The 12,524-nt window shown below is 37.0% G+C and overlaps 1 protein-coding gene across 7 annotated transcripts in view; it reads right to left on the bottom strand.

The window, feature by feature from the left end:
• The window catches only part of Topbp1 (topoisomerase (DNA) II binding protein 1), a 67,309-nt gene that overhangs the window by 18,834 nt on the left and 35,951 nt on the right, over positions 1 to 12,524 (bottom strand). For 6 of the 7 annotated variants that reach the window (XR_264253.2, XM_013505749.1, XM_013505751.1 and 3 more), the window contains exons 17-23: positions 8,849 to 8,972; positions 7,949 to 8,095; positions 7,747 to 7,849; positions 5,327 to 5,519; positions 3,207 to 3,427; positions 770 to 966; positions 451 to 562 (exon numbers count right to left, since the gene is read on the bottom strand). Coding sequence is in view for 6 of the 7 variants with exons in the window: in XM_013505749.1 (XP_013361203.1) it covers positions 451 to 562; positions 770 to 966; positions 3,207 to 3,427; positions 5,327 to 5,519; positions 7,747 to 7,849; positions 7,949 to 8,095; positions 8,849 to 8,972 (1,097 nt within the window). In the remaining variant the exon portion in view is untranslated. The remainder of the gene's footprint in view (positions 1 to 450; positions 563 to 769; positions 967 to 3,206; positions 3,428 to 5,326; positions 5,520 to 7,746; positions 7,850 to 7,948; positions 8,096 to 8,848; positions 8,973 to 12,524) is intronic. The other variant, XM_005406815.2, reaches the window with a different exon arrangement.

The following is a 12,524-nucleotide window of genomic DNA, read 5'->3' as shown; positions in this document are numbered from 1 at the left end:
CTATGGGACAGTGTAGCCACAGCACATCAGTCCACACTTCCAGTATGGCGCTTTAGACGCAGGTAGAGAGCCTGACCATTAGGGCCAAGGGTCATTTCACAAAAGAAGGTATTCCTCTCTGGACGTCATAAAAATGGGGTTTTATTGTAAGCCTACAGTTTCACTGATTTTGTCCAAGGTTTCATCAATAAACAAATGCTCTGACACAAGAAACTATTAAACCTTAATTGCTGGTTTCAATTCAAATCTTTAAGTCCCATTACCTGGTGACTTTAGATTTGGAATGCAGATCATAAAATCAAAGCTCTCATGACTCACTGCATCACCTTAGACAAATTACCCATATCCTTTTTCTCAGTTTCCATACCTTACAAATGATATTGATACTGACTATATGTAACTCCCAAATAATGTTATATAATGAGTCATTTTTAGGTAAAATACTGGTACCTAGTTTTTCAATCAGATGACAATAATCAATACGTTCTTGAGGATTCAGAGATGACAACTGAAATATGTACTGCTTTTTTAATTCTTCACGAGTCTCCTCTATTGTTTCAATCTAAAATGAAAGAGTTTTAAGAAAAAATTAGCATAAAAAGTTATCAGGTGTAGTAACAATGTACTCATTTTCTGAGTTATCAAATACACAAATAATTTAATGCAAAGACTTTTTTTTCATCATTTGATGCACTTTTGAGAGTAACAAACTTCTCTTACACCATAACAACATCCTAAGGCTGTAGCAGATTAACAAGGGTCAACATACCTTTTCTTTAGGGTGTGGAGCCACCGGTGGGTTGGCCAAAGGGAAGGCAATACTTGGGGCTTGAGGCGTAGGGATCAAGTGATCGTCTTTTGTTGGAGTTTCCAGTTCTTCAGAGATGGGGTGTTTTAGGGCTTCAGTCCCACATTTGTTTCCAGGATCACAGACAGCTGAGGGCAGTACAGTGCTGCAATGTGACACTGTCCAAATATAATTAGGAACAAATCCCGGGACACACTCTTATCTGTCTTATATAAGATCAGATTAAACACAGATTCTGTCATGTAAAAAGTACATGCAAAAGAAGTACCCTATCAAAGATCTAAATGTTAAAACAGAAACACTTAATCTGCTGGAAGATAAAAAAGGTACAACTCCTGTAAGACACAGGCATAGGCAAGGACTTTCCAAACAGAGCCTGGACAGCACAAGAAATAATATTAAAAATCAATGGGATCAGATCAAATTAAAAAGCTTCTGCACAGCAAAAGAAACAATCAATAGAGTAAAGAACCTACAGAATGGGGAAAAAATTTACCAGCTATTCCTCAAACAGAGGACTAACATCTAGAACATATAAAGAATTTTTAAAAATTAGATCCTCCCAAATAAAAGACCTAATAAAAAAAATGGGCAACCAAAGTGAATAGGTACTTCTCAAAAGAAGTACAAATGATCTATAAATACATGAAAAAATGTTCCACATGGTTAGCCCTAACAGAAATGCAAATTAAAATAACACTGAGACACCCTCTTACTCCGGAAAGTAACATCATCAAGAAGTTAAATAATAACAAGTGCCGATGAGGCTGTGGGGGAAAAGGAGCCTTCTATATTGTTAGTAGAAATTAAACTAGTACAGCCTCTATGAAAATCAGTATGAAGATTCCCCAAAAAACTAAAAATAAAAATTCATTTTGACCTAGCTGTCCCCTTCTAGAAATCTTCCCAAAAGCATTAAAATCATATTAAAGTGACACATGCATGTTTATAGCACAATTCCTAATAGCTAAATCTTGGACACTGTCAACAGATGAATGGATAAATAAAATGTGGTGTTTATACATAATGGATATATTATACTCTGCCATAAACGATAAATCTTGAAGCGTCTGCAGGTAAAGGGATGCACTTTGAGAACATAATGTTAAATGAAATAAAGCAAGGCATACAAGTTTAAACATTGCATGCTTTCTCTTACATGAGAAACTCAAACTATAAATAAAGGCTAGATAACAGGAAGAAAGGAGGTCTTTTTCAAATGGGAAGATGAGCAAAAGATGGATGGAAGGGGAAAGGAAGAAAAAAGTGATTAAAGAGCATCAAAGACAAAATGAGAAATAGAGCTTTTTCACATGGAAAGAACAAGAGTTGGAGGGAGCAGAGAGGGAAGGGTGGGGAAAGGAGCAAACAAGAATTCAGATGTGTCATGTACACGCACAAACTCCCCACGTAAATGTGATTATTATGTACTGTAAGTATGTACTCATAAAAAAGAAAATAAATGAACAGAAAAGCAAAACTACAAGAGTATTCTATTTCTAGCGCTTGTAAGTACATGCAATAAAATTAGTTTAAAAGGACAAGTGTGGGGCTGGGGATTTAGCTCAGCGGCAAAAAGCGCCTGCCTGGCAAGTGCAAGGTCGTGAGTTCGGTTCCCGGTACCAGAGAAAAACCAAAAAAAAAAAAAAAAAAAAAAAAAAAGGACAAGTGTGTTACCTGGGTTTCTCCAATCCTTGTTATAATTACTAAGCTTTCATCAGTAAAGTATAACCCAAATTTGTAAAATTAAAGCAATTCCTTACTTGGACAAAATGAGAGATAAGTCTATACATCTAGTGTAGGAAAATAATCATGCAATGTGAAAAAGAAAAAGTGAAAAGAAAAAGAAAGCATGTTTTCAAGGTCAAGTTCACAGAAGGAGCTAGGAATACAGCTCAGGGGTAAAGCACTTGCCTAGCATGAGAAGGCGCTGGGTTTAATTCTCAGCACCATGCAAAGCGCAGGGGGTGGGACACAGGACACAGACACACGATCAAAATTACGGAAGAAAAAGGTAAGATAATTCGCAAAAGAGCTCATAAAATCCAAACAACAACTGTAAGTACATGCTGGGTAGAATGCAGAAGAGTCAAATGAGAAGGTAACAGGGAGAGAAATAAATGCAGAAAACACTGATAAAAGAACAACAGCGCCACACAGGTGTGGGCAAACAACGCCTAATCCTCAATCTCCAAATTTAAAGATCAAAATATATTTTTAAACTTGTGATAAAGTACCTCAACTTATAAATTATTTTTCTGACTCTTAAATTTAAATTCAAATAAAAGGACCTAGTAAGTTTTTCAATTATATGTACAACTCAAGAGAAATACAACATGTTTATCTTTAAGAAGTCAACATGTACCTAATATAAGCATACACATTTCTTTCTTATTACCTTTTTCAGCAATTTTTGAATCGCACAGAGGCTCTGGAAAAGGAGAATCCTCCAGTTTTTTAACATCAGCCTGAAGCTCTGAGTACTGTGTGGAACAACTAGGCCACTGCAAATTGCTGGCGAGCTTTGCTCTCTCCTCCCTAGCTGTAGGGTCATCCCAAATGATCTGCTCATTCTGGGAGGGCTCTGTGTTAACATCAGGTGCTATCTGACGAGACTGTCTAAGGAAGAAAAATGACAATTTTAAATCAACAGCCACAACAAAATACAAATGCACAAAATTCAAGACTGTAAAAGCTGTGGTTCATTTTTTATGTCCACCATCTAGCACCAAGTAGGCATTTGATAATATTTATTGAAAAAATGAACCCTGGGAAATGTTTTCTTTTTGAAACGTTTCTCCCATAAATTTAAACATATTTTGATTGAAAGTCTGTATATTTAAATGTCAAAGAGAAAGTTTAACACTGTAAAAATTTTTGGTTTTTTTTTTTTTTTGAGGCAGGGTTTTACTATGTAGTTCAGGCTGGCCTTAAACTCACAGCTATTCTCCTGCCTGAGCCTCCTGAGTGCTGGGATTATAGGCATGTACCACCATGCCTAGCCAACACTGTCAAATTTTCTAAAACTTCTAAAATAATTGCTACATTAAAAACCCTGTATTTCTTCATTATATAAAATATGATGTTTAGAAAATTGTGGTTGCTTTGCTGAATAGTTGTATTTTTAATCATTTGAAATTACAAGAACTATAATTAAATGAGAAGCCTACTGTAAAGGCTTCCTTCTCAGAAAGTCTTTTGGCCCTTGCTGACCGTATTTCCCAGAATCTAAGGTGGACCAACCTTATATTGAATTTTTTGGTACAATCACATGGTATAATCATAACAAATTCACATGAAATGATAGAATGCCAGCTATATTCTTCACATATATGCATTTTATTTTTTTCTTCTTTTCTCTTTTTTTTGGTCCCGGGAATTAAACTCACGACCTTGCACTTGCCAAGCAGGCACTCACACCACTGAGCTATATCCCCGCCAACTCATTTTAAACAAGATATACCAACTGATGGGGAACTGAAAGTTCCTTTGCCTCTAAAACAAGGAAGACAGACTTTTATTCTCAAGAGTATATTTATTTACCCTGACTTGGCATAGGATTTAAATTCTCTATAATGATAAAACATGAACTGCAATATATTAAACAAAAGCCAATTTACTCAGTACTGATATAAAGAACTGGCCTCAGAAAAGAAAACCAATAGTTCAATTAATCAACTAGAAGATATAATCCACTAATAATCATCATACAATTTTCCTGTATCAGACAGTTATGTTTGTGTACTTAAAGCACGGGAATTTTTTATCACATTTCATAAAGACACTTAATAAAAGAGGACTTGCAGATATGCTTCAGAAAGTGCCAAGAATGATGGGATAAGTATGTTTAAGAACTGCAATCACCTTTCCTAGAAGACAGTTACAGAGTCCAAAACACACACAAAGTTCCAATAAGAAATAACTTTAAAATATGTGTGTGCATATATGTATTCAATGTTTAATACTAAAGAACAAAGGATTTTCAAATAAGGTAAAGTAAATCTTAAAATCATTTCTATCTATTGAGTTTTCAATAGATAGATATTATCAATTTGATAATATTTATTGAAAAAATGAACCCTGGGAAATGTTTTCTTTTTGAAACATTTCTCCCATAAATTTAAACATATTTTGATTGAAAGTCTGTATATTTAAATGTCAAAGAGAAAGTTTTGCAGTAAAAAGTATTAATCATGTCTCTTTCTGGAATCAGTGCTTGCAATGGGATAAACCTCTATGTCAGACTCCTACCTCCAAGTAAGAATTCTAACACTGCTAGTAGCAAGGGAAAGAAAGAGGAAAATCTATTCAGCAGGCCAAAACCAACAGGAATAACGGAATATATTACACATCATGTGGACAAAATAAGGCCCAGTAATACAATACCTTCACTGGTCTTAATATTCTAAACTTCTGCTTTACTGCTTATTTAAAAAAAAAAAAAAAAGACTAACTCATCCAACTGAGGTACCTCTCTCAAATCACCCAGCACCTCTTCCATTGGTGACAGGTCCATACCTCAGCGCCTCGAGGACTCGACTCCGCCCACTGCGAGTGGAGCGGGTGCTTTCTGGGGTTGAAGAGGTGCTGTTACAACCACTTCTTGACAGGGAAGTCCTCTGTCCTTGAGGTTTCACTATGGAGGTTGCAGACATTATCTCCTGCAGCTGCTTTTGGAAGTTCTCTCTCATCTCCAAGGTCTGTGTTAGAGCTTGAAACAAATATACCAATCAAGTAAACTTCTCTTTCTGAGCGTGTCTTACTCACATCAACTATTTTGTCTAGATCTGGTTGAACATAAATTTATTGGCCTGACATTTACTAAATAATTATCAAAGGCTATAGTAATGTTCTAAGGCTATGAACTCCACAGACTATCAGACTATAAGGCAGCCCTTACCACAGAACTGATTATGAAATAATTTGGAAGACCTTTAAAGCTCTGTAGTGACGAGTCCTTTTGTAGAGCTCCCTGTCTGCTTCCAACCCATTCTTTTTTTTTTTTTTATTCCGACCCATTCTTATAGCATGTATCACACTCTAAGATACAAGACAGCCATCTATGTGTGTGCCTCGCTTTCAACGGTAGCCGCCCAAAACACAGACTACACATGAGTCCTTTGACTTTTTAAATAGACACTGAAGTAGACATTAAATGCTTTTAGAATGAACAGAGTGGAACTAACTAGGGAAGTCACAGGCAAAGCTCTGGTAGGACAGGTTGAGTCAGGAAAACAGAAGGTGCTAATCTATTAAAGAGAGCAGATATATCTGTAAAGTTATTAAATGTAGCACCATAATAGTAAGAAATTAAAAATAACCTATAAATGCCTATCAACAAGAGATGGCAAAATAAAGCAGGCCACCATACAATGAATACTAGGCAAATTTAAAAAATAAAAAGACTGAAGCAGCTCCTTATGCACAGCCATATCTCACTCATATCTGTTATGGTGATATGTGGCCAATGATCTCTGACGCTTCTGTTCCCCATCTCCCTCTCTCTTTCCTGAAGCCTTCCTATTCCTTGAGAAGCAATACTGAAATTAGTCCAGTTAGACCCTACACTAGCTTGTAACTGTTCAAGTGGAAGGAAGAGTTGTACCTCTACCCGTAAATAAAAAGCTAGAAATGATTAAGCTTAGTGAGGAAATTACATCAAAAGCTCAATAATAAAACTTTATTCAACAGAGAGTTGCTTCTTACTGGTACTCAAAGAAAGTGGTTTCTTGAGATGAAATCTACTCTAAAGAGATGCTATAATAAAAAACAGATGCTGTAATCACTTGAAATAAATGATTCAGAATATTATGTAAGCTTAGTGGACAAATCAGAGGCAGGTTTGACTCCAATGTGGAAAGAAGCTGTACTATGCATGCTACAGAGAAATCTTTCATGAAAGGAAGAGTCAATGTGGCAAATGTGTCAGCAACCACTGTGACCTGATCCGTTAGCAGAGGCAAGACCCTCTATCAGCAGGAAAACTATGTCTCCCTGACGATTCAGATGGTCATTCGCATTTTTTAACAATAAAAGATTTTTCCTTTTAACTTTTTTTTTTAAGTTGCTGGGGATGGAACCCAGGGCCTTGCACATGCTAGGTAAGTACTCTACCACTGAATGACATTCCCAGCCCACAATAAAAGTATTTTTAAATTATGCACATATTTTAAAAGACATAATACTACTGCCTATTTAGGAGACATTTCATATGCACTGAAAAACCAAAAAAATTTATGTGACTGGCTTTCTTGTGACATTTGCAGTGGTCTGGAACTAAGCCTGCAGTACTACATCTCCAAGGTTTGCCTATACCAATATGGAACAATCCCCAAGCTGAACTATGAAACAAAAAGATCAAGGTACAAGGCAGTATATACACAGGCTGGGCCTGTAACTCAGTGGTACAGTGCTTACCTACATGCATAAGACCGTGGGTTTGATCCTCAAGCACCACAGAAATAAAAGAGGGTGTATGTTAGTCCACACTTAATGTGTTTTTTAAAAGATGGGGAAAGAGAAAACATATATAGTGTATATATAACTGTATATGCATAAAACAGCTCTAGGAAGATCAATTAATATTGTGAAACAAGGGTGAGAAACACTCTTCATACTTCCTCCTGCACCTTGATTATGTTAGTAAGTTTTTAAAAAAATCATTAACGCCTATCTTTAATGAAATAGAGCTGTATCATACTAACTCTGTAAAATACCTAGTATCACATGTTCTACAGGTGTCACTCTTAAATCATTTAAAACTTTATAAATTATTACTTAATAATTGGCATAGAATCCAGAATCAGTCCTCATATATATGCTTTGCTAGTATTTAGCAACATACCTAATTTTATTTTTTTATCTGACATAAAGAACTATTTTGTATATCTGATATATATTTATAAAAATATTTCTTTTTGTAATTTAAAACATTTTACCTCCTTTAGAATCATTCCTTCCACTTCCATTTGACAGTGTTGATTCTTTGTTACTGGTAGTCATATTGTCTACATCATTTTCTTCTATAGGCAAATGAGCAAGCTATTCAAAGAGAAAAATTGTAATTCCTCAAATGAAGCCATGAGATCTATGATTATACATTCTGCTTAGGGAGAGGTATGGGTTGTCCACATCACCTACCTCACTGTCCTTTACTGCAGAAACAGCTGAAAGTATTTGACCATTACAGAGTCGGTCATCTTGCACTGCGCTGATATTCAGGCTCATTTTGGGATTGTAAGTATGAGGATAAAGGGATTCAGGAAGATGCTTACATTCCTGGGCACACTGCAAAACAATGATGTGCTTGAAAATAGGATGGGGCAAAACCTCAGCAAATAAAGATGTTAAGCAGGATAATAAAGACAATCAAAATAATGTTATAAAATGATAAAGGTTCACAAAGTTAGTTTTAAGAATTTTAGTTTACAGTGAAAATTTCTGTGAAATTCTCAAATTATAAAATTTTCATTTGTACCATTTTTAATTACTAAAAGTAATCAAAGTCGAAAAGAGTACCCATTACAGATCTGCATGAAATGTGGCCTGGGTGTACACACCTGTAATCTCAGCTACTTGGGAGGCTAAGGCAGAAGGATGGCAAGATCAAGGTCAGCTTGGGCAACTTAGACCCCGTGTCAAAATAAAATTCAAAAAAAGAGCTCAAAATGTATGTGGGCAGTCCCTGGGTTGCATCCCCAGTACTGGGGGGGGGGAAGAATTAAAAAGAAAAGGAAATGTGTACTGTGATACGATTTAGATCTTTACCATCCTCCAAACGCCCATGTGTCAGAGAGTTGGTCAGCTTGGGACTAAAAGTGGGAAGTGTTTGGGGACATGCCCTTGCAGGGCCCGTGGACTCCAAATCCCGTTTTCTCTTTTACTTTCCAGCCATGAGGTAGTGCTCCACCAGGTGCTCTTGCCGTGGTGTGCCTACAGCTAACCAAGGTCATCACACTTCTTTACACACGCTGATCTGGTCTGTACTCTGAAATGTTACACATTTCCAACTAAAGAGAAGACGGGGGGAGCGTTGCTTACTTCTAAAAGCCAGTGCTCTGAAACAATGTGTACTCCTCTTTCTTTTACAGATTTATACTCTCGATTGCTATCATTTGCCCGGCCTTGATAGATGAAATGTGTCACTGTCTCATCAAAACTCCACCTGAAACAACCAAATACATGAACACAAGTAACTAAGAGAAATATCCCCACTGGTTAAGAGGATCACTCTTCACCATGAACAGCATATCTGGACCTACACAGAACTTTCAGCAAGACCATCCAACTGTAGACTTACTGGTTGGCAAATTTTAGGTACACATCTCAAGGTATACAAATGCAGAGATGTTTTCATGGTTTATAGCTAGATGCCACTCAAAGTCTCACGAGTTAGTAGGTGAGGCTTTTGGGAAGTGACTGGTTCATGGGGCACTTAATTCACTGGTGGATTAGTCCAGCTATGAATTTATAGCTAAATATGCTGTTAGGAGGGGGGCCTGCTCTGAAGGGTGCATCACCTCCGCCTCTAGCTTGCCTCTTTACTCTCTCCTCCCTGGCAGTCATGGTGTGAGCAGCTTACCTCTGCCAGAGCTCTCTACCACGCTGCCTTCCTGCCTTGGAGCTGGGGCCTGAGGACCGCACTGTAAACTGTGAGCTAAAACAAACCTCTCCTCCGTTCACTTGTGGGTATCGGTTACTGTGACCCAAAGGACAAACTGACTAAGACAAGTTTCGAAGGCTATTCTTTATACTTTGCAGAACCCTTTCAATTTTCTTTCATAATGTGATCATTTTATAGTAAAAATAAAGGTATTTTCAAATTAATAAAATGTTGTAAAACATCCAAATCTGTCCCCTAGTTGCTGGTTATCACTATTCATTATATATTTGGTCTACGCTCACAACAGACAGTGCACATTTCCTATCATCATCTCACTCACTCCTCAGAGAACCCTGACACGCTGGCATGACATCCATCTTATAGATAAGAACTGAGGGACATAGTTAAAGAATCGGTTGAAGACATTCAGTAAGCAGAGAACCAAGTTTGACTTCAAAATTCATGCTGTGAACTCAGTATGCTAAAACGTCCTGATTCTTCCCCTGCAATATTCTAGGAAAATAATCTGAAAAATGTAAAACATCACCTTTCCAAAGCTCAAGTAAAAATGAAAAAGAAATAAAAACTGTACTTCTAGCTGAGCATGGCACATCTGTAATCGTAGCACTTGGGGAGGATGAGGCATGAGGATTGCCACAGGTTGGAGGCCAGCCGGGGATACACAGTGAGTTTAAGGCCAATCTATACTGCACAGAGACACCCTGTCTAGAAAAAGAAATATTTCCAATACTTTTGAAATAACTGCCAAATTAGGTCTTGTGGACACTTAGTATGTTTTCCATTTCCCAAATAACAAATATCCCTGAACGTTTCAAACAGGCAAAAGTTAAGCAAATTAAGAAGCAATATTACAAGTGTCTAAATTATAAGCATCTCTATTTTCCATTGCCCTGTGTATCCTTAAAAAATATTAAAAATATACTCTGCCTAATTATTAGTGCTAATAACTCTCTAATTGCTGTCAAGGTACACAGTATTTAAATATCAGTACTTTGATATTTTCTTTAAATATTTAAATAAAGTTTTGTTTTGAAGGCAGTCTCACTATGTAGTCTGGGCTGGCCTCAAACTCATGGCAATCTTCCTGCCTCAGCCTCCCTAGTGCTGGGACTGCAAGTGTGCACCACCACACTGACAAGTTTATATATTTAAAAATTCAGACAATTCAGAAAAATAGAGGTGCTTTTGCTTGAATCAATGTTTTATCTTTTAATGTCACTGTGATAATTAACATAGAAGCTATGAGCTGTGGTCTTCCAAAGTCCTTTACTAGTGGCTGTAGATGACACAGATCATGAATGGGCAAATTTTTCTTATAGGCTAGGTGGTAAGTGCCTTAGGCCCTGCAGGTCAATTTTCTTTGTAACTACTCAACTTTTCCCTCCTTAGATGAAGGCAGTCAAAAACCATATGTAACAGGCATTGGTGGGTTCCAATGAAACTTTACTACAGAAGCAGATGGCCAACCTACTGACCTTGGTCCAGGTTAAGTGTTATCACCAACCGTGTTTTTTTTTTTTTTGAGACAGGGTCTTGCTATGTAGTCCAAGCTGGCCTTGAACTCACTATGAGGCCCAGGCTAGCCTCACAACTGTGGTGATCCTCCTGCCTCAGCCTGCCAAGTGCTGGAATTACAAGCATATGCTACCACACCTGGCATCCCTAATAGTCACTTCGCTCCAAGAGATACTTTAGAAATTTGTCAGGGTGACTGGTTGTTACAATAATACATTCACCTTCTCCAGTTGGTGGAGAGTAGACTGATGCAACCACTGTGGAAATTACTATAAAGATTCCTCCTAGAGGTTCCACTTGACTCAGCTATTCCCCCTCTTGGTACCTTCCCAAAAGAATTAAAAGCATCACGCCACAGCAATATATGCACAGTCCTGTTTATAGCAGCACAGTTTGTAATAGCTAAATCTTGGATACAGTCCAAATGCCATCAACAGGTGAATGGTATAAATATGTGTTCTTTTTTTTTTATACAATGGAGTATTACTCTGCCACAAACAAGGATAAACTCGAGACATTTCTAGGTAAATGGATGTACCTGGAGACCATACTCTTAGGTGAAATAAACCGGACACACGTGTAAGTACCATGTTGTTTCTCTGGTGTGAGAAACCAAAAGTATAAATAAAACTAAAATGTGTACATAGGTATCATGAAATAGGGAGAAAATGTTCAAATAGGGAGGGGAACAGAGAGAGGAGGGAGAAAGGGAAGAAGGGAAAAGTAAAAAAAAAAAGAAAAGAAGAAAAACATAGAAACAAAGCTTCTGTAAACAGGGAGGGGAAGACGGGTTAAAGAGAGGGTAGGGGAGTGGAGAAAAAAAAGAAACAAGTTATATCATGTACAGGTACAAATTCTCTCTGATGAATGCGATCATTATGTATATCTAAAATGTACCAATAAAATCTGATTAGAAAAGAAAAAAACCATGTATTCATATACTATGTGGTAAGGTCCAGGAATGCTAGAAATTCTAAAGAATAGTCACACAAGTATCCCATACCCTGCATGACTGTCTTACGTCCTAACAAAACCACGTAGAAACAGTATCAGATAATCTGTTCAATGAAGACAGTCTAATCTAGATCACGGAAGGGCATGCTTAGGATACCTTTATTTGAGAATGGGTTACCCAAGTGAACACATAAATACTGTAACCCTGATATTAAAAGGTTGCCTTTTAATCATTTACCAAGTTTGAGAAATCCATTTCAAGAACAGATTTTTCATTTTATTTTTGTGGTAGTGGGAACAACTCTACCACTGAGACACATCATTTTTGAGACAGGGTTTCGCTAAGTTGGTTGGGCTTGTCTTGAACTTTTGATCCTTCTGTCTTGGCCTCCTGAGCTGCTAGGATTGCAGGAGTGTGCCATCCTGCCTGCCTTTCAAGAAGAAATTTAAGGCAAACTTTAAATTAATGTAATTGAACAGTTAAATTCTGCTTAGGAATTTCAACAATAAATTCTATTTTTTAATACTGAAAGGACTGGCATTTTAAATCTTATGAAACATACCCTCTAGCAGGTTACTATGAGAAAGAAAAAAGATAATGCTCAGCCATCAGTAATAAAATGT

This window comes from Chinchilla lanigera, unplaced genomic scaffold (assembly GCF_000276665.1).
Source record: "Chinchilla lanigera isolate Chin_1 unplaced genomic scaffold, ChiLan1.0 scaffold00100, whole genome shotgun sequence".
Classification (NCBI taxonomy): Eukaryota; Metazoa; Chordata; class Mammalia; order Rodentia; family Chinchillidae; genus Chinchilla; species Chinchilla lanigera.
The sequence above is the reverse complement of the archived record's forward strand: the minus strand, read 5'-3'. Positions and strand labels throughout refer to the sequence as shown.